The following is a 22,287-nucleotide window of genomic DNA, read 5'->3' as shown; positions in this document are numbered from 1 at the left end:
TGGTGTCAGTTCCAATTTACAATGTAATTATTATTTGAATGTAATGTTAAAGATGGTTCCGAAAAATGGCCAAAAGCAATTCGACAAATAAAAAAATAGGCAAATGTGGTGACTAATTTGCATATCTTGCGACAAAAATTACATCAAGTCTTAGGGCAGCCACTTACCACCACCCTACCAAGTTATACACCTCACCAGCTCCGTGAAACTGCCGCTTACCACAACCTCATCAAGTTATATCCCTATACGCCTCACCAGTTCTTCGAAATGGCAAAAAAAAAACTATTTTTAAGTTAAATATGCAAATTAGCTACTTAATTTGCATATTTTGCGCCAAAAATGCATAAAGTCTTAGGGCAGCCACTTACCACCACCCTACCAAGTTAAACCCAGATACACCTCACCAGCTCCGAGAAACTATAAACCTGGAAGCCAAAGGCATTTAAAAACAAAGTTCACACAATACAAATGTATAAGACCACATTATAGCATAAGGCAATTTATAAGTCATTTTAAATGATTTTAAATGTGACGTATACAATTTGTCTATAACACAGGGAGATATAAAATGTAGGGATTTGGGTACTTTTTGTTCAATTTTCACAGAAATTGAAGGATTTTGACCTTTGTTTTGTTTGTCTGTTTACCCCTGGGTCGCTGAAACAAAGAATTATATTAATTAAATCACCTAATTTATAATTAATAAAGGACAAAGAAGGATAAAAGCAAAAGTATGCTTCATTTAGTTAAAACAATAGTAACACCCCTGTTGTGTACAAAAATATAACTCTATACGACAATGCAAATCAGGATCAATTCATGGACTAAGTGCACAGGGAAATGTTGAGTATGTAAATTAAATGGTACAGCCAAAATGCCAATGGGTATGTAATTTAACTAGAACAGCCTTAAATTGATATCGATATTAACATTGACGTCACAGATTCGATTTGTCACGTGATCGTCAAACCTGTACTAAAGGTGTCAGTTCTGCAGGAACTGACACAAAAACACTATAATGCTTGTAGACGGGGTTTACGGTATATTAGTATATTTATTACCAGACAGAAAAGAACAACCGAATTTCGAACATGGCTGCTGAAAGTAGGAATAGTTTTATTATACATTCATCTATTCGCATTGATACATTCAATAACATTTTTCCAGTTTATATATATTTTTGATCACGTTAGAATTACCCCAATTGAAATTCAATTGAATTAGTCTTAGAATTTTGACCCTGGCAGGACTCATACTATCCAGCAAACACAAAACGTTTTCGACATCATTCGCAAAAGGTTAGAAAAGGTAGCCAGAACACGTTTAAATGTCAATGTTATATAAAGGACATAATAAAGGTTATAAAACGTTTTCCTAAGATTCAAAAACATTTGTTGATAACCTAATGCAAATATTTGGCAAAAAATGTTTGCAAAGAATAGTTTACAGTAACATTTTGAAAGGTTTTTAAAAATATTGTTGTATGGTGTTTCCATATACAACGTTTAAAACGTTTCCATATATATAACCCGACATTTAATAGTATTAAAACATTATAAAATATTATCTAAGCCAAAACCCAAAATATAACATATTTAAAACGTTTTAAAACATGTTTGTGTTTGCTGGGTAGTTTCTGCAAGTATAAAAACCAGTAAGAGCACAAAATTATAATCATCTTAACATTTGACCAAAATGGTAACGATAGTAAGTAGTCCCCTCTTCCCATTAAATCAGTAAATGTACCAAACTATATCGTAATGAATACGGCAATTTTGATTGAATTTAGTCAATGCTGCTTCGGATTATGTTTCAAGTTATCTTTTATTTTCACCAAAGGTTTTAATTTGGACGAATCGCACCAAACTGCGATTAATGAATTTGACAGAGATACGAATCGTATTCCTATCTGTACACATCTTTGTATGACCTTTATTTATGCGAATGCAAATTCTAAACAATCACCCCAATTAAAGGTTTCACATACCACAGATCCCTGACATACACCAAAAACACCTGACAAAATTTCAAACATACACATAACACAATACTAGTTCGTTATGAGTTCGGCAGACAACCAAATCCGTGTTCGTCTTTTGGTAAATTCATGTTACGCGTGAATTATTTATGAATTACTGAACAAGTGATCAATGCTTTATGCGGCCCATACACGTTCAATTTATTAATCAATATCAAAGACCCTTGATAAAAGAGTGGATACAAAATCTACTATTGTACACGCACAATGGTAGATTTTGTATATACTCCTGCATCTAGGGTCCGCAATATTGATCAATAACATTGATCGTGTATGGGCCGCATTAGTTATAGAGACAGCATATCAATTTTTAACGGGGATCATCGTCGACCGGACAGCACTGCACCGTAAGCTAACCTTGTATGCTGCACTTTTCTTACCCATCACTCTGATCACCGTTAAAATTGATATGCTGCACTCTATTATCTAAAAGGTTGATCCCTTATTCGCTCATTCAAAAACAATGCATGCGTAACATGATTTTACCAAAAAAACGAATAAGGATTCGGCTGTATTCCGAATTAATAACGATATTTTACAATAATAATCATAGATACACAAAACAACTACATTTTAGAATAATATTTAACTATGACTCTAAAGCTAATAATTATTATAGTCCCCAATGGTTATCTAATACACTTTAATCATAGTCGTTTAGTTCATAACATTGGGAGTGGAGGGTGGGAAAGGTTTCCTTCCGAAACATCAATCTAACTAACACTTCCCATGGCAGATGAGTTGTGACTTAATTCAAATAGCTGGCAACCCACAACAGATGAATGAAGCGCTTTTACTATTGACCAATGTAAACACTATTTAGAGTACTAATGATGAGCTAAGCATGCGACAACAAAACCAATGCGAACACCCATTCGCAAGACATAAGGGGGATTGATTCGATGTGCACGGCAAATGTTTATTTCTAAAAAGATAAAATGTTAGTATTAACCAAATAAAATAACAAAGGAGTAATAAAAATAAGATAAAACGCCATTTTTTTTACTTTCTGGAAAAATTAAGTTATTATTTCTACCGAAAGTAACTAAGTGACTAACGATTGAAAATTGAATACATGAATACATGAATATAAAACCCACCAAAGTCTATGGGAAGTGATTTTGAGCGAAAAAAAAAACCTATTATGTATCATTTTAATTCCTTCAGTTAAATTTACCTGGTCAATATGGTAAGTTTTACGTGCAAATGAGTGGGTTAAACTGTATTAGGTATGACGATTAGCATTTCAGGAACTTCGTGGGGGTTCACTTTTAATGCTGGACTTGGGAGTTTTTTTAATCATATACAAAGACAACAATGTTGGAATGATATTGCCACTAGTAAGATAATACAAAATAAAGCACAACGGTATGTATGTTGATTAGCATACTGCCATATAATATAAAACACACACTTTCCTTGATTAAACCCATTTTTTCAAAAGTCACTCTCCAGCAATGAATATGTTACAAGTTGTTCTTTTATACATACCAGATTTCAATCAATGTGTTACAAGACTCAATTCCTGGACTTGGGTGGTTCTTTCATGCTCAATAGACATAGAGGATTAATTTGAGTTGTTCTTTCATAGCAACAATTCCCCATGCTTAACTCAATTTGTCCAAAGTATGGTCTTGGGTGGGTTTTGTATTCATGTATTCAATTTCTTCAATGGGCAGGTCATTTTTTTTCCATTTCATTTCATGACATTAAGTCCTGGACCCATACTGTACATCTTTGCGAAATTATTACGACGTCCACTCAGGAATGTCTCCACGACCTTAATATCTTCCAGCTTGAAGGGATCTTTGTGGATGGGATTCTCAGTCAGCACCACCAAGTCAGCTTTCTTACCCACTGTGATAGAGCCAAGTTGGGCGTCTAGGTTCAGCTGCCATGCCGCATTGATGGTGTAAGCCTTGAGAACCTCGTCAATAGTGGAGCAGTATTCAGGACCGTATGGGTGGGTAGGGTCGTCGCGCTGTGTGCGGGTAATGGCAGTCTTCATGTTGGCGAAGGGATTGGCATCACCTGGGAATGTTGGATGATCCTGTGAAAAACAAAAACGTGCATGATACATTCGTTATGATATTTGTCGAAATCCAAATATAATTTAGTAGGTTGTCCGACTGGCTTCATAGTTACAAGTCTTGCATTGACACGCACCCATATGTGATGCGATCAAGCAAAATCAGTCGGAACTCGGAAATATTGAATTTTCAGTTTCTTATAGGATAGTAACAAACATTTGCAAAGCTACATTTTGCAGCAAACCCCACTGCAATTGAACAACCAGCTCCAAAGATATGAGCAATTAAAGACTTTCCATAACAATAGAAAACAAAACTAAAATAGTTCCTTTGTTAGGCCATATCTCAAAATCAATATTTCCGAGTTCCGACTGATTTTGCTTGATCGCATCACATATGTTAGTCTGTAAATATGTGAGCTGAGCAAGTGAGCAATATGCCCATTGTAAGTTGTATAGCACAAGTTTAGTATGTATATTTGATTAACAACATTAAGGAAATATGTTGTACAGTAAGTCACGTCTGGTTGAAATATTGAGTTGCAATGATTTCCTGAGTAAACGCAAAGGCTTGTCACTTTGAGGCAAGTCAGGCAACGAAGTTTATCTCTTTAGGGTTTTCCATAAGCTTCACTTTCCCCTGTACAATTTCTTGATAATCCTGTATGGATTTAAAGTAACAATTAATTAATTCGGAATTATTGACTAAAACCCTTTCATCCCTTGACAGACCCGGCTTTCACCCGCTATATACATGGTACTATGATTATATGTCAGCAATATAATACATGCGCTACGCAAACAAACAAATAAACTATTAAACTAACCTGATGGATGGTCCAAGTGATTCCATTCTTCGTGGCCTCTGATAGTGGTGTCCAGCGGTTGACTCGGTCTTCGCCAAATAAGTCAGTCTTGTAAACACTGGCATAAAATCGTAGATGGTCCACGAAGAATGACAGACCAATGTTGATTTTTCCTGCGCGGGCAATCTGTTCCACAGTCATGAGTCCAAGATGCTCCATACGGTGACGACAAGTATTGGTGGGGTCGTCAGCAAGAACCTATAATGAATGTAGTACAATGTGCATGCTAATCAAACAGGCAAAACAATTTATCTTATCGATTAATTATCCACTCTACTTAGCTCGTTCGTTCGTGACTCTGATTTCTAGGGGCTGGTACAGGTACATACCATTAATAGGCTTGACAATACATCGAGGAACTAAACTGTTTGTTTGTGAGCCATCTAAAAAGGCTGCTGAAAGTTATATAGCAAAAAAAGACATTTGGGATTTTGATGCTTTGAAATGGCGTATTTTCACTTGTTATATGACATTTTTGTCATACATTTCCAAACTTCAGAAGTTGATATGATGACGACATGCCCGTAGCCAGTGGATGGGCGAGAAGGTGAATCCCCCCATCCCAAAAAGCCCCTCATATTCGCCCAAAATAACTCCAAAACAGTTGTATACTTATTGAAATACGAAAGTTTCTGAATTATTTTATAGAATGTAATAGCTACTTCCACCATCGAAGTAAAAACAGGTGAACCGTTTGCTGGTAGTACTGTGTATACTTTCAGTCATGATTTTGGTTTTGGCCGAAACGTCGGTGATTCCATCTAACCAAAAGTGAGTTTTTCTGGTTGACCAGATTTATTAATCAACTAATTCATTTGCTGATAGATTTGGATATGGAGTCACTGATAAAGTTCCAAATAGTGCTCGTCATTATGGGTATTTCATTTAGCATTAAGAAGTGGGCGATAACAGGCACAGATCTCAGAGGTGACATCCGATCAACTAACTACCAGTACGTTCTATATACGGAAAGGAAGTTAGGTGCTGCTGCTACTCTTTCTGCTACTCAACTGTTCATAGACACTCAGCATCTGCTCATAAGTTTCTCTCCATGACAATTGATCCCAACCTGCTTACAGGGTGTTACTGTTACTACCACTCACCTGTTCATAGGCTCTCAACACATGTTCACAAGCTCTCCCTATACATGACAATGGATCGCAATCTGCTTACAGGGTGCTATACTACTGTTACTGCCGCTTACTTCTTTACAAGCTCTCGCTCTCTATGACAATGGATCCCAACCTTCTTACATGGTGTTTCTGTTACTGTCACTCACCTGTTCGTAGGCTCTCAACACCTGCTCACAAGCTCTCTCTCCATGACAATGGATCGCAACCTGCTTTCCTTCTTTAGTGAGCCTCTTGATAGAATCAATAAATTCCTCAGATGTAAAACTCAAGTTGCCATAGCACGGGGCGTCCGGGAACCCCAAAAGTTGGGTAAGAGGAGTATTCAGGAAAGGCTCACGAACAGCAGCGGTGCCACAGTGTGGGGAGCCATCAGCGATGAACTTGATGCCAACTTCCCACAGCTTGTTGTTGTAGTTGCCGATGGGAATAGGTTCGTCGTCGCCTTCTTCATCGGCTGGTGTTGCTAGCGCCTGACTTGTTGGTGCCCTACGTTTTGCCTGTATCATTAACGGAGAGAAATATTAAAATGAAATAATTTTTTTGTAAACCGAAATGAATTGGCACTTGTGGAACACCTTGTCCATTATAGTATCAACTGAGGGTAATCTTTTGTCTATCATGTTTATGACGTCTTCTAAATAACTCAGGCAATCAAAATGTATTACAAGTAGGCTTATAGTCACGTCACGTATCGTGTGTCCTATATATAATAATCGTTATGAATTCGGCAGAGTGACGAATCGAGAATTTTGAGCAAATTGAGTTTTCGTATGCTTTTCAGGTTATCTTTTATTTCCACCAAAAATTAATGATAAATTTTGCTTCCAGACGTAGATATTGAAATCTTGATTTGGACGAATCGCGCCTAAGTGCGATTAATGAATTCGGCAAAGAGACGAATCGTATACTTAACTGTACAAATCAGGTGAATCTATAATATTGTATAGCTAGAAACCCCGAATTTTCTATATTAAATGTCCTATACTAATATATTTGATACCAACGTGATAGCTGTTGGTATCCTATATCCAGTGATACCAAAATAAGTACAAACATTCCCCATATGGTATCGCTATGGCTTAATAATGTAGGTGAAAATCAAACGCAAAATATAGGCTAATATTGTTATTTCTGCTTTAAAATCCTCGAGTTTTTGCTAAATTTTATAGGGAAGTATATTTATAACTAATATACCAAATTAAGTCTAAATAGCATAAGGACAACCAGTAATGTTTTACACAAAAGCCCCAAATCAAGGATGCGTGCTATGGTTTACACGTATCTGAATGCGTATTCGACCCCAAATACGACTCTCTGCCCGGTGGTAGAGACATTTTGGCTATAGCATAAAGCCGAATAGCTGTTAAAAACTGCGAGTATTGCAAATAAATCGTGTACATTCACTTCTATAATATACATTTCAAATTAGTGCTCTCGAATGCTCTAAATTTTTAGAAGGACCAATGAAATGGTACCAAGATTTTCAAACGCTGTTTACTCAGAACAGCAATTTTGCGTATTCGGCACTCTGCCGTGTTCATAACGAATTATATATATATATATCGACTATTTATAACATATGTGGCTGAATTTAAATGGATTTTTATTCACATTACCTCTTGTTTTTTTAAATGTTTGGCCGCAGCGAAGCCAAGGCGGCACAGCAAGCTACGATTTTGGAATTTGGTTTTATAGGCAACATTCCGACCTTCTGCGTCTTGTTGGCACTCTGGACCTCTGGTGTGGAAGGTACGTCTTTATGAGGATGCTCTATGCGATACAAACCTGCAGACAGTTTAACAAAATGAAAATGCGCGAGTTCATCATTCCTTCGGCAGTAGAAAACGTTCAAAGAATATGTATACATCTCACCCATTATTTACGTTATTCTGTCAGTTTGGTGTATCCACCTAATTGACCATTTCGCTGCCGTTTGTGGCGTTTGGCTCTGCTTAGTTAATTTTGCCAAATAACTATAAAGACTATCCAGCTGAGACTTGTTATATATAGTTATGAATTCGGCAGAGTGACGAATCGAGAATTTTGAGCAAATTGATTTTTTTTTTTTTTATGATTATGTTTCAGGTTATCTTTTATTTCCACCGAAAATTAATGGTCAATCTTAATCCCCGATGTAGTTATTGAAATTTTGATTTTGACGAATCGCGCCTAAGTGCGATAAATGAATTCGGCAAAGAGACGAATCGTATACTTAGCTGTACAAGTCAGGTTGATCTATAGTATTGTATAGCTGAAAACCCTGCATTTTCTATATTAAATGTCATATACTGATATATTTGATACCAACGTATAGTTGTAGGTATCTTCTACCCAGTGATATCAAAATAAGTACAAACATTCCCCACATGATATCACTATGGCTTAATAACGTGAGTGCGCCCCCGTGAAATTGGAAAATCATATTTCTGCTCTAAAATCCTCGATTTGTTGCTAAATATTACAGGGATGACTGTTTATAACTTAAAATGCAAGTTAAGTCTACATAGCCTTTAAGGACAACCAGGAATTTCTACACAGAAGCCCAAATCAAGGATGCGTGCTATGGTTTACACGTAGTTGAAAGCGTATTCGACCCAGAATACTGCTCTCTGCGCAGTGGTAGAGACATTTTGGCTACAGCTTAAAGCCAAAAAACGCGTTTTGAGGGATCGATCGATTGTTTCAGAACATGCAAATAGTGTAAATAATTTGTGTGCATTCACTTCTATAATATACATTTCAAATGAGTGCTCACGAATGTTCTTTTTTTAGGAGGACCAATGGAATGGTACCAATATTTTCAAACGCCGTTTACTAAGAACAGCAATTTTGCGTATTCGGCACCCTGCCGTAATCATAACGTATGTAGTAAAATAAAATTAATTATGCTAAACACAATATACCTCTATTGTTCCCAGTCTCAGCTAGATAGCCCTTATAGTTACTTTGCTAATTAATTTTACATAATTGGGCGTATGTAATTTATATCTTTAGCCTTGCTTTCAGTTTTCCGGCCTAATTGGAGACAACAAAGCCAAACGCCGCCAACGGCAACGAAGTGGTCAATTACGACAGAGATGGATACTGCATTACCCAAAGTTCATAAATGAGGGTGTTGGTTTTAGTCTATATAGCTATGGTTTTATCAAACCAACCTCAACAATTTAGATGTCCTGTTCCTCAACGCTTAAGCAACATGTGTGATAGGGTCTCACTCTGCGTGCTGGGATTAAAAATATTTTCTCAAAATATCAAGAGCTATCTCACGAACTACTGAACCAATACCATATGCTTGTTTGTACTCATGTTAACGTTTTTATGCAAATTCCAATTATGTTCAAGATAATATACAATTCTGATATTTTTGAATTTTTTAAAAGCATTTTTGAAACTTGTCATCTGCTGTTGACACTCGCGTGGAGAGAGTTAAAATATCTAAGCTCACTAATATTCTTTTACGATAGACAAACGACAACCTACCGAGACGAAGTGGCGTATCTTCCTTGTTAAAGATTGATCTCACGGCATTGTCGAAGTCAGTATTTGGCATGTACGCCAAATCTGTTACCGTAGTGATTCCAACTGACGCATAGTATCTCATCTGGTCCGTGATAGCTCCAATAATCTCTTCAGCGGTTGGCAAAGGAGCATGAGCCATCACTCCCATGATAGCGGGTTCCTCGAACAATTGGCCTGTTAGTTTACCATCTTCATCCCTGACGAAGACCCCACCGTCAGAGTCCTCGATGTTTTCGTCAACCTGCAATGGAAACAAATGGTTCCAAATAGTGCTCGTCATTATGGGTAGTTCATTTAGCTTTAAGAAGTGGGGCGATAACAGGCACAGAACTCAGAGGTGACATCCGATCAACTAACTGCCAGTACGTTCTATATAAGGAAAGGAAGTTTGGTGTCGCGTACCATTGAGAAGGAGGAGCAACCAATGTACGTCCAGCTCATTAGCTGTACATTCGAGCATATGGTGAAATGGGTGTAAAATCATGTTGTAAATATATCGTGACAGGGATATAGCTAAACGTAAACACATAGACCTACTTTATATTTTGGGACCCATTTGACGATTCTTTTAATTGTACTCTTCAGCCGTTGATGGGGTAAACATCATGGATAATTGTTTGACATCGATAATTTCGTGATTACGTGTTTTTCATAATCACGTGATATCCTTTTTTTTTTACCTCGGGTTCGTTTTTTTATAATCAGGTGATTATCGATGCCAAGGCTATTCATCTACAACAGAAGTGTGTCAATTAGAAGAATCGTACGTAGTTTTAAAGATAGTGACAAAATACTAACCCCGGCTTTTTCAAAAGCTAGGGTATTAGCCCATGCCACGTGACCGCTCTGTCCAATTACGCCAATAGCAACATCAGTAGCGAAGTTGTCGTCTAAGAACTTCTTGCTTAGTATCGGAAGATCAGAGATAAGTTCAGGATCCCAGCCAAAGAAGGTTGCCCATCTTTCCTTTGGATCGTTTCTGATGGACTCTATCGTGTCCAACATCTTCTGACGAATTTCAGCGTAACTCCTGTGTAAGGAGAGGGAGATAATATCTTAAAAGTTTTGAGCTAAATTGAAGCAAATTCATGGTTTATTTGGGAAAATATCAAAATGATCTGATATATTTGTTTTTGCCGACCTCCCCGGATACACAATAACGGGCGGCACTCTTCCACTAGATATCCTGCCTACTGCCCCCCCAAACGCGATCTTATCATCATTGACAACCATAAAAAGTCCATTCATATATTCGAGCTTACCGTTCCTCTAGAAACAAACGTCCAAACATGCCAAAACGCCCACGAGCGAAAATTGTTCAAGTACCAACATTTACAATCTGATATCGTCCAAAAAGGGTTCAAATGTTACCTGAACTGTTTTGAAATTGGGTCCAGGTGTCTGGTTACAAACGAGAACGTGGGGAGATTGCGCGATACCTTCAAGTTTGCTAGAGCCAAATTCTCCAAGCAATTGGTTCAGGAGATTAGTATAAGCTTTACGATCTGGAACGTCCGTAATGAGCCTCATTGGGACGCAACTCCTCACCTTAAAATCTAGCTCCCCTTGATTGCTGCCTTGCATCTCTCCCCCACGTCCCCATTTGCTGTGTTAAAAACAATTTTGGCTTATGTATTTTATTGTAGTTGTATTTTATATATTGTGACATGTTTTGTGTTGCCTTTTTAAGGCCCTCCTGCCTGCTTGATGACCTGCCAACGCAGGTTTTCAGCGTGTCCTGAGGGTGTTCGTACATTCTTTTGTTAATTTTGATGTATTTTTATGACTAATATTTTCAATATATTTAATCTTATCTCACTTCCACTCTCATTTCGGCGTGACGGCGAGATCTTGATTGATTATTACATCTGAATGTTTCTATGCATGAAACATTTCAATTAATCTCCTGGGACAATACTATTGTAGGTACTTTACGATCTTTGCAAAGTGGCAATATGATTGCAGTTAGATATCGTTATGAATTCGGCAGACAAAAGAATCTGTATTCGTCTTTTGGTAAATTCATGTTAAGAATAGTGATAATATAGGGCAGCATATCCTTTTTAACGGTGATCAGCGTGGTAAGTAAGCAAGAGAGGGCGCATACATGCTTACAAGATTAGCAGGCGATGGTGGATGACGTCATTTTGAATTTAATATCTGTAGCAAAACAGACGATATGTGACGGCAACACTGCCGAACGGACGCAATATTTTTCCCCGAGCCGAGGTTCATTTTTGGCTCTTTTGGTCCCGTTACAGAAATGTATACATTTTCAAATGGAATAAACAATTCTGGATTAAAAATGAATTGAAAAAATTACCTCCGTTGGTGATTGAACTCGGACCGCCCGCTCAAAGGAACTGAACATTTCTTCGCTCGCAAACCAGCGGAATTTGTCATAGGTTTGCGTTGATAATCTCGAAAATAGAAAACCGTGAATTTGGTGTCACCCACCTGGTTTAATCCAAGTAGCTGGGAAAGAAAAACTTGACTTACCCATAATTAAGAGCGCTAATATTGGTATACTGACATCTCATCTGACTTGTCATCAGTGCATGCTGATGTGGTTCAATGAATCCCGGCATAAGAGTCTGTTGATTCAGGAAGATCACTTCGGTGTTAGGACCTTTGCGCTTGAAAACTCGTTCCAAACTTCCCACTTCTACTATGATACCCCCATCTATAGCGATAGCTTCAACTTTATCTTCTGGGTCGTTTTTATTATCCATGGTGATGATATCACCTCCATATAAAATGGTGTCAACCATTTTGAATCTGTATCATGATAAAAACAAAACGCATTATAGGACTCATTTTGTTCGAAATGCCCAGCCATTTAGTCGTTTATCCGAGTTCAGGTAAGCACCTGAAATTAGGACAGTCAGTAAAATTGATGTAATCTTTGAGGGGCAATCGTTAGAAATTAAATCATCGTTATACCATGGTATACCGATCATCAGACGGATAATTTGTCATGATTTCATTTAACAGAAATGCGTATACATGTATATACATTCTGTGGTGTCAAAAACATGACAAACCAAGCCAACCAGCACAGTCTCTACTCCAGAGTGCTCAACCAGTATAAATAGTGGGGCGTAATATAACAAGTATCTCACAGGTGACTATATTTGGAATTAAGAGTGCTCAAACCCATTACAGGTGAGCGTGAAACTATTAGTAACGGTTGCCTTTCCAGAGGTCTGTACTTTAAAATTTATATATTTCTACGCTCACCCAGGGGCTATTTTAACGTGCCTCCTGGCACGTTTATACAGTGAGATTAAAAATCCGTGCAGTGAGAATTAAAAATCCGTGTTTAAAATATGAGATGCTTTAAATATAGCATCTACCGTATGGTAATTTTCAGATAAAATGTCAAATATTTAGCGCTGACCGCGCTTAACACTTCATTACCCATTTTCTCATGTTTCTAGAAAACTCTTAATTTTCACAGGGCCTCATGCATATTATAGACATAGTTTGCTAAACGCTAGTATCATCATTGAGTAATTTCAAAGCGTATGTCATACCAAAACACTGTGAAATGGACGTAACATTTTTAAAACGGAAAAGGCTGTGTATTTGTTACATAGTTCTTTACGGTTGAAATGTAGTCACCAAGTCGAAATATCTCTAAAATAAACAAATTAAACAACTGTTTTTCAAAACGTTATTAACACATGCAATAAACGCCATTTGATTTTGGTCAAACGCGTTAAGCCTCTTAAAATTACATCTAAATATCGGTTTTAAAAATAATCAAGAAAAGCAAAAAAAAAAAGAAAAATTGCAACTATTCTCCAATTCCAGGTTATCGACCAAATCTATTGTTTCCAACCCAAACTGCCGTACAAACTCGACAAACGTTAGCATATGTGACCGTCCACGGCGAATGAGCCGTAAATTCCTCCCCGGTCAATTTTGTTTTATTTCGTGTTTAAAAATAAACATCATAAACTTAAAAATGGTATATCATTTGACTTCAAACGATATCCAGAAGCGAGGTTATGGTTTGTTAAACTTTGCTCCTTCAACAAAATTATAGCTTTTACGCTTTTACATGTGTCTCTTTTTCCACATTGCTGGCAATAAATATCAAACAGTCATAATTGGCGGTCATTTCAAATCATCCCCAAGTAAAACACAATGCCTGGTAACCCACCACTTGAACAGGATTTAGGATTGACCAGAGCTATTAAAAGTTCTATAGCCATCTAATGTAGAAGCTTATTATCCACTTCAACAATAGGATTATTGATTAGTTTTTGACTATCAAAATCAGACGGATGTCGGGCCAGCTTAAGTTACCGATGAATACGACCTTCGTACACATTTTACATCGTAACTCAGAATACAATTTAGGGAATTTACGGCTCGTTTGTGCTGCCGGGTCACATATATGCTTAAGGGCTGGGGGTAAGGGCAAACTAAAAGTACTGGTAACTAGAGAGAGAAAGCGACGAGGAATCCCAAATCACAGCGATTTATTTTGAAAGGTTCATGTTTGTTTTAACATTTTGGGTTTTTTTCCGCAATTTGATATTTTGGTGATATTTTACAAAGGCGACATACCAAAGACAAATCTTTTTTCATTTACTTTGTTATTGCTAATACAAATCATTTCTGTATACCTACGTTACAATGCGTTTTGGTGCTTTTGGTGTAATATTATACATTTTGTGACTGCATTTTGGCGTTTTCGATGCGATTTTAGGCTTACCTGGATTTAACGTTGATATCAGGTCCTCATCCTTTTATAATTTTACTTTGATGATGATCGTCGGCTTTTGTAATAACAGAATGTATATTGGCTCTAAATAAGTATCGTAGTCCTCTCGGTGGGTTTATTCATGATATAATCAGTTTGAATTCCATGTAACAACCCAAAATGTATCTCTGAATTCAGGGTTCAAGGCGGTTTTCGGAATAGCCGTAGACTCAAAAAAGTGCACGAGTGGCGACTATGGTTTTATACTTCCCGCATTGAATATTGCGTCTACGCCTAATACTATACTTCTTTGTATATGTTGACTGTATCAAGGTATAAGCTGGTATACAAAGAATTGGTTACATGTCAATGACCTTTTGGTTAGTATGACTTAGGGATAGACCCTTTGTGCGCCTTAATATGCAGAAACCGTGCGTCTATTATTTTTCTTATGCTGCTTTATTTGCTTTATTTATTTATTTATTTATTTATGTATTTATTTATTTATTTATTTATTTATTTATTTATTTATTTACCCGGTAAATTAGTAGATAATTAAATCTGGTCAACCAGAAAAACTCACTTTTTGGTCAGATGGAATCACTGACGTTTCGGCCAAAACCTTTGGCCTTCAGCTGGGTGGATGATTTAGGGTCATCCGAGGTCAATCGATGAGGAAGTTGCTTGATGACCCGATCCCAACCATGCGACAGATTAACTCTAGCACCCCCGCTCCCAGCTGAAGGCCAAAGGTTTTGGCCGAAACGTCGGTGATTCCATCTGACCAAAAAGTGAGTTTTTCTGGTTGACCAGATTTAATTATCTACTAATTTACCGGGTAAATAAATAAATAAATAAATAAATAAATAATAAATAAATAAATAAATAAATACAGATGACTGAAAGTATGCACAGTGTTATTTACCCGGTATTTATTTAATGACGTTTTGGGGCTCGAGAGAACTGAAAGTCATTAATATTTATTTATTTATTTATTTATTTATTTATTTATTTATTTATTTATTTATTTATTTATTTATTTATTTATTTATTTATTTTTATTTTTTTCGATTGATTATTTGATGATTGAGTGAGCAGATTTATCGATTGCTACTTTAGTTGTGGGACTTCTATTTGATTTTGAATGATATCGTACATTAGTATTGATTTTTTCCGTTAAGCATTTATCAAAAATTTATAATATCACAGGTTTTTAAACCTGTGATATTATATTTAAAAATGCAGATAGGAAGTTGGTTCAGTGGTACTATCCGTTGCTTCAGAACCGAAAGGTGCCGGGTTCGATTCCCAATTATGCCTAATTTTTTAAAGACTTGGAAAATTACTGCAGTAAGTTTATTTGGCGCGCGATCGCAGTTATTCATTTTCTGATGGCTGTGACTCTAACAGACACCCTCCCTATGGAATCCAAACCATGGTTCGCTCTTTACACCTCCCTTAATATCGAGCGCTTTTAAAACATACAAACATGAAGAGCCCCATTCACAAAAGTGTAAAGGGTTTTGAGCAAATCATCGATTATGGTATATGGTGAATAAACTAAACAATTTTTTAAGAAAATAGTGAGCGAGAGAGAAAAACAGCCTAATGCCTTGAACCAAATCTAAAAGTAGGTCGTTTCTTTTCAGGATATAGATCTTTTGTGCACAAATCCATGTATTCTATCATAGATACTAAAAATATTCCATGTAGTCATGTATGTGACTATGCGTGCATGGTTTGGAAACAAAATAGTGGGGATCATGTTGTCAGTAATAAACACCTCAACAGAAGAAAGTTCTTACTGTTTAAAGGAAATCTGTACCATAAACTAATCAATGGCTAATATAGTTATATACCCCTAAATTAAACATACCAGACGGTCTATATGAATTTCGGAATATTCCTAACAAAGAAAAAGCACTTTTAATCCTTCGTTTCTGCGATTCATGGAAGCCGCCATGATAGCTGCTTGCGAATCCTTTCTGCCACAAGCGTTTTTACTTTTCGTTCTCAAAAGACATTGTTGATCATAAATATTACTTAAAATACATTTTTTTATGTTCTTCTGTAGTTTTATGGGTAAAAATTGTCGCGTTTTCTTTTGAACGAATGTTGAATCGGAACTTTGGTAGTATTCGCTTCGTGTCACCAAAGTTCACGAGGGACGAGGCTGGTGGCACGGATTTCGCTGGTTTCAAAATCGGGGTACCGTTACAGCGTAATAAAATACATCGGGTATCAATATGACCGCCACCATGGATTACAAACTGATCGCTGATTGTCGTAAGGAATTAAGAATTTCTCCTTTATTTGGACGTATATAAGCTTGGGACTTTTACTGTTTGTCGTTTTTATTATTACTGCAACTATATAGCCATTGATTAGTTTATGGTACAGATTTCCTTTAAGTTGTCATAAAATAAAATTATTTTTAACATAATGAACCAAGGCTAGAAGTAGGTTACCTGTCGTTTCTTTTCAGGATCTAGATCTTTTGTGCACAAATGTTTTCTTCCGCGATGTGACTATGCGTGCATGGCTTGGAAACATTAATAGTGGGGATTATGTTGTCAGTAATAAACACCTCAACAGGAGAAAGTTCTTACTCTTTGAGTGGTCATAAAATAAATTATTTTTAACACAATGAATTAAACCAAATTATGATAAAATGCAATTGGCTAATATGATAAACTTGGAAATCTCGAAGGCGTTATTAAATGACTTTAAGAAAACTCTTTTTATGTTAATCATGCTTTGAAATGGCCTTTAAAAAACTCGTGAACTTGAGGCTCTACTCCCTGCCCAGCAATGGGTTTTGACCCTGGACTCCACCAGGGGATCTAAGTCCTAATCCCTACAAGTGAGAAAAGTGTTTGACTGCAGTAATTTCCCCTCTAAAATCAATATGTTAGACCTCAAAAATAAGCGCACCAGAAACAGGTTATTTAATGTTTCTACATGAATGAGCTTTAAGGAGCGTTAATTTAAGTATCACAGGTTAAATGCCTATCTTTCCTGACTTCGTTAAAGAAAACAAAATTAAAAAATCCATCATTGAATAATTATATATAATAAATTAACCAAATATACTATTTTAGCAATTTCGGCCAATCTGCAGACAAATTAAAGCTGAAAAAATGACGAAGTTCAGCTAATTAATATGCAAAATTGATGCCAATAGAAAACCGTACATGATATCAGGGTGCGGTGGGTTTTTTTTGCGCACATATGTATACAAAGTTCTTTCAATTGATAACAAAAAATACACAAAAAGTATTAATTATGCAAATTAGCTAATTTCAGCTAATTATGTATTCATGATATTATTATGTAAATTGGGCATGAGTACTTTTTTTTAAATATTTAATGAACGTCTATTCATTCAACATAAATTTGTCAAGTATGAACCTGTTATGATGTTGAATAAAGAAACTGCAGTTAATTACCTAAAAATAATACAAAAAAATACAAAGTTTGACATTTTGATGGTGTCTGGAATAGAATTTTCTTTTTTACTGTCAACATGGTATGTGTCACCATTACTCAAAGCCAAATCCGAAAAGTAAAAAGTAAAATTCATTTGCAATAAGACTTTAAATTAACATTTTGTTATCTGGATTAACATGGGAGGGCAAATGGTAAAAGGAACCGCCCTTCCACTCTAGCGCGTATACAAAAATAGTATGGCCTTGGACACACACAATGGCTTAGAGCTATTGTGGTTTGGAGAACTACTCCCTATGGAATATCTTTGATAATATAATGTTTTAACTAGTTTTCCTCAAGTGCTTCATTCAATGTCGACGGAAATAATTTACATGCTAAGAAAGATTAGTATTTTAGCTAAATGGTGTTAGGTCAGACTATTTTAATTCACTATTATGCTTGCATGCACAGTGTGGCAGGACTATTGTCCAGCCACTGTGACATGCCTATTATTAGTAACGGTTGCCTTTCCAGAGGTATGTACTTATTTATTTATTTATTTATTTATTTATTTATTTATTTATTTATTTATTTATTTATTTATTTATTTATTTATTTATTTATTTATTTATTTATTTATTTATTCATTCATTCATTCATTCATTCATTCATTCATTCATTCATTCATTTATATTTATTCATTTATTCATTCATTCATTTGTTTATCTATTTATCCAATAGTAAAAACATGTGTCACTTTTATAACCCGGAAGTAACCAGGAAGTAAACTTTCTGGTGTTGTTGTTGTTGTGTGCAGAATTTCCGATGACCACTGCAGCATTACACCGCACATACTACTATGCACTGCACATAGCACTATACACTCACACGTACGTCCAATGCAGTATCAGCCGAAACATCAATAAAATCCTCATCTATTTCACTAAAGTCACTTTCATTCTCATAATCATATGAAGCATACATATCTTCATTATCATCATCGAGTACGGGAACCAAACGGCCGCAGACATATGTTTTGATGCCACATTTGGCTGGTTTTGTTCACTAATCATTGACATTAGTAAGAATGAATAGGATAAAACTTCCAATTATGGGACCAACTTTGAGTTAAATCAGACACACATTGTGCGTACGTGTTTGCCGACAAACGAGGACACACACAAGATTGTTCACCCTAAACTGTGGACCTACTTTAAACGCTATTTGCCTGAAACCGAGGACCACACGTGTAAAAACTACCGTCCGCAGGGTGATGGCTAAAATTCCGTTTCGTATTATACACAAAATAAATCCGCCATTTTTGTCCACGGTTAGGCGATGAAAACATCATACACACGTCCTCGGTTAGATAGCAAAACACAATGTCCACGTTTGGAGGCAAACACAGACAGGTGTGAGTTATAAATAAGTTTAGTTCACAAAATATTAAAACTTGTTTTTCTCTAAATGGCATTTCTTGAGTTCTCTTTCTGGTTCTCAACCCTCGATATATTGAACGATATTAAATTGGACATTGTATCTTGATATCATATAGTCATAAAGTTAGCCCCCGAAAATATTCCCAGAGCGGCAATGGCAGAAGATGGATTGTGTAGGTTGACTCTTCATGCACATGAAGTTACATAAATAGTCAAGACCAGCCAGCGCTCATAGCGATATCATATGGGGAATGTTTGTACTTATTTTGGTATCACTAGATACCTTTAGCTATACATTGGTGTCAAATATAGCAGTATAGAGCATACACTAGATCTATCTATTTTGTAGTATAGACCCTACGATTTGCCTCTCTTTCACGGTTTGGTGTTATTCGTCCAAATCCAAATTTCGATATTGATATTTTGTTGGAAATAAAGATCACCGAAAACATAATCAGATGCTTGCATTAACTCAATTTGCTCTAAATTCTCGATTCGTCACTATGCCGATTACATAACGATATTATATAATTATTATTATTTATATCAGGCTTCTGAGCGATACAATAAAACTGTATATTGTATCTCGTACGCGTCGCGCGTTACCATGGTGACATCACCATCACGCGTCATGATACAACAGCACAACAATACAGACACCGTAACGGCTCACAGGAGATTTCGTACTGTACATGTATAAACAAGTCAAATCACAAACTTAATTCGCGGCAATTCTGAATGATGAAAACCTTAGGAAATATTATCCACATCTAGGCCTACAAATAAACCTATAATATTATAATTATTCCGAAATTGTCTTTGGAGAGTAAAGAGCAGAAAACAAAAAGGTCAAAAGGTAAGCTTACATTACAATACACATTGGTTAAAGGTAAATTTTCATTTTACCGCATAGCAAAAGCCTGATATAAATAATAATGATAATATTGAATGGCTTATTTTCGTGTGATACAAGAATATATTGCACTCAATAGAAAAAAATATTCTTGTATCACACTCTAAGCCATTCAATATTATATAAACCTTGTATCCTAAGCGAAGTGAATTCACAAAATATGGTGAAAAATATTTAAAATGTTGGAAGTCCAATAAGGACAAGTTATAGCCATAAACCAAAATGAATATACATAATATACTATTGCTAGGAAAAAATATTACCTTGACGGGATCAGATTTATAGACGTACAGAAAATATCAGAATATTTTACGTCGCAGGTAGATAGTGTATGCACTCGCTCGTTTCAAGATAATGATGAAATTTTCACTTGCTGCACCAAGCCGGAGTCATAAAGATGACGAAAGAGCCGACAGCCAACGATCTGCCTAGTATCTGAAGAAGACCAATTCATATGAGGAAAGTAGGAAAGTGCCTGTGTCTTATATACCAACGCCGCACAGGATCACTGGACAGAATCTAGGCCCGATCCAGGTCCCTCCAACCGTTGCACTTATCCAGGGGTGTGCATTGAAATTACGTTTGGTATAATATGCATGTTGTCGGTTTGAGCGGAAACTTACAAACGAAACTGCGGTTTTGTTTTTTTAATGTTCATTGATCAAAAGACTTTACATCCGTCATTTTTCGGGTATTATGAAAAATCGAAACATTTTGCTTGGACCTCTGCTACCCTTAAAACAGTCCTTCACCTCTAATTAAGAATCACGGTGGCTATTTAGTGACAGCCTGTCACAGTGGAGTCCAGATGTAAAAAAAATATGTATGCATATCAGTCAAGCAGTCAAGTTCAATCGAATAGGCGATTATGGTGTGAAGGTTGCGAGTTCGATCCCTGGCAGCGAACTTGAAATTCCCCAGGACAATAAGCTTACTACTAATTGTCTCTTGGTAACCCGTACAAAAATCGCAGGGAGTTGATCCTGGCTGCGAAGGTCAATTGTGGAATATCTGGGGTGTGCGCTGCTTAGTGACATTTCGAAAAACGTACCTCATTTTAGCAGTGCTCTAGAGGGTATATCCTAACACCTCATCGCCTCATGGTATTTAAAAACATTGGTAGACGTGGATGTTGTACTCAACCCTTAATTAAGGCCGGTATGAGATTTATCTCCTAGACTAAATGAGACCCGTGTTACCGACACCCGTCTAGACATGGCATCATCAGTATCATTGTTATCGGCTGTTTCAACAACTTGAAGCTCTCGCGGTTAAAAATTATTCTCTGATGTTATCACCATCTGATTGTCAATATCATACTTTTTAACCGGGATGAACTGATGAACTGGCTGTGTCAATAATTTGAAGTTCATTCGGTTGGAAAATTGAATATTGACAGTCTATGATAAAATGTTCTGTTTGCTTTTATAGCCACATATAGAGCTCAAACAATGAGTAATTAATAATGTTAGTTGGTGTCAGAACATCTGCTAATTCTCATACAGGAATCCAATCTTTAGTTCGGGACTTTACTTATAGTTATTTTTTTTTAATTATTTCTTTGAAATAATAATATAGCCTTCCAATTAATATTGAAATTCAATTTCTTTTGATCACATTGTTTTTATTTCATTTTCTTTACCGATTTTGATTTGTTTTTAAAATTATTTTTATTTCACTTTGCTTGTTTTTATTTTTATTTGATAATCATTTTATATGGTATAGAAACCGTCGTTTTATCTTTTCAGTTTCTGTTTCCGTATCCGTATCAGTTTTTGTAAGTCATTGTTATTCTGAAGTGGTAGTCTGCCAGGTGTGACCAATCTTTTATTCTAGCCTTTTGTTAGTTACTGAACATTTGAAGCTCGTGAATTTCAGTTTTCGTTTTGGTAAGTTATATTGATTTTTACATAAAACCTAGAGATGTGCGGTTGGGTGCTAATCTAGACAAAAGAAGAGTCTAAATTTTACGGTCCTAAATTCGCGGGAAATTGTACGGCTTCAATAAGTGTTTGGTGTATATGCACTTACGCCTAGACGTAATTGGCTCGTAAAATAGTCTTGCATTGAAATATATACTGACCATGTTGCCAAGTTATAAGCAAAAGTCTTTCATATTGGCGATGAAACGAGCGTCTAAAATAGTCTAATATCTCCCAATGAGGCGCGTACAAGTGGTGCTTTGGTAATCATGTTTTATATTGAAG

The 22,287-nt window shown here is 36.2% G+C and overlaps 1 protein-coding gene across 1 annotated transcript; it reads right to left on the bottom strand.

Moving 5' to 3' along the window:
- Window positions 1-1,104: 1,104 nt before the first annotated feature.
- Window positions 1,105-20,582, bottom strand: LOC140167468 (putative amidohydrolase YtcJ). The gene is made up of 8 exons (XM_072190774.1): window positions 20,344-20,582; window positions 12,085-12,363; window positions 10,384-10,615; window positions 9,547-9,826; window positions 7,703-7,851; window positions 6,213-6,563; window positions 4,895-5,131; window positions 1,105-4,088 (listed from the first exon to the last, which is right to left on the bottom strand). Exons 2-8 carry the CDS (start codon window positions 12,354-12,356, stop codon window positions 3,735-3,737), a joined length of 1,875 nt encoding a protein of 624 aa, XP_072046875.1. The 5' UTR covers window positions 12,357-12,363; window positions 20,344-20,582; the 3' UTR covers window positions 1,105-3,734.
- Window positions 20,583-22,287: the final 1,705 nt, after the last annotated feature.

The sequence above is a fragment of the Amphiura filiformis genome, chromosome 13 (genome assembly GCF_039555335.1).
Source record: "Amphiura filiformis chromosome 13, Afil_fr2py, whole genome shotgun sequence".
Lineage (NCBI taxonomy): Eukaryota > Metazoa > Echinodermata > Ophiuroidea > Amphilepidida > Amphiuridae > Amphiura > Amphiura filiformis.
This window is presented reverse-complemented; position numbering and strand designations above follow the sequence as displayed.

Bases quoted from the DNA above. Each gene is read 5' to 3' on its own strand.
- LOC140167468 (XM_072190774.1), bottom strand. From the start codon at position 12,356: ATGGTTGACACCATTTTATATGGAGGTGATATCATCACCATGGATAAT. The intron at 5,132-6,212 runs GTGAGTGACAGT...CATTCATTATAG, and splicing joins TGTTGAGAGCCTACGAACAG to GTTCTTGCTGACGACCCCAC. The intron at 4,089-4,894 runs GTTAGTTTAATA...TGTTTTTCACAG, and splicing joins TCACTTGGACCATCCATCAG to GATCATCCAACATTCCCAGG.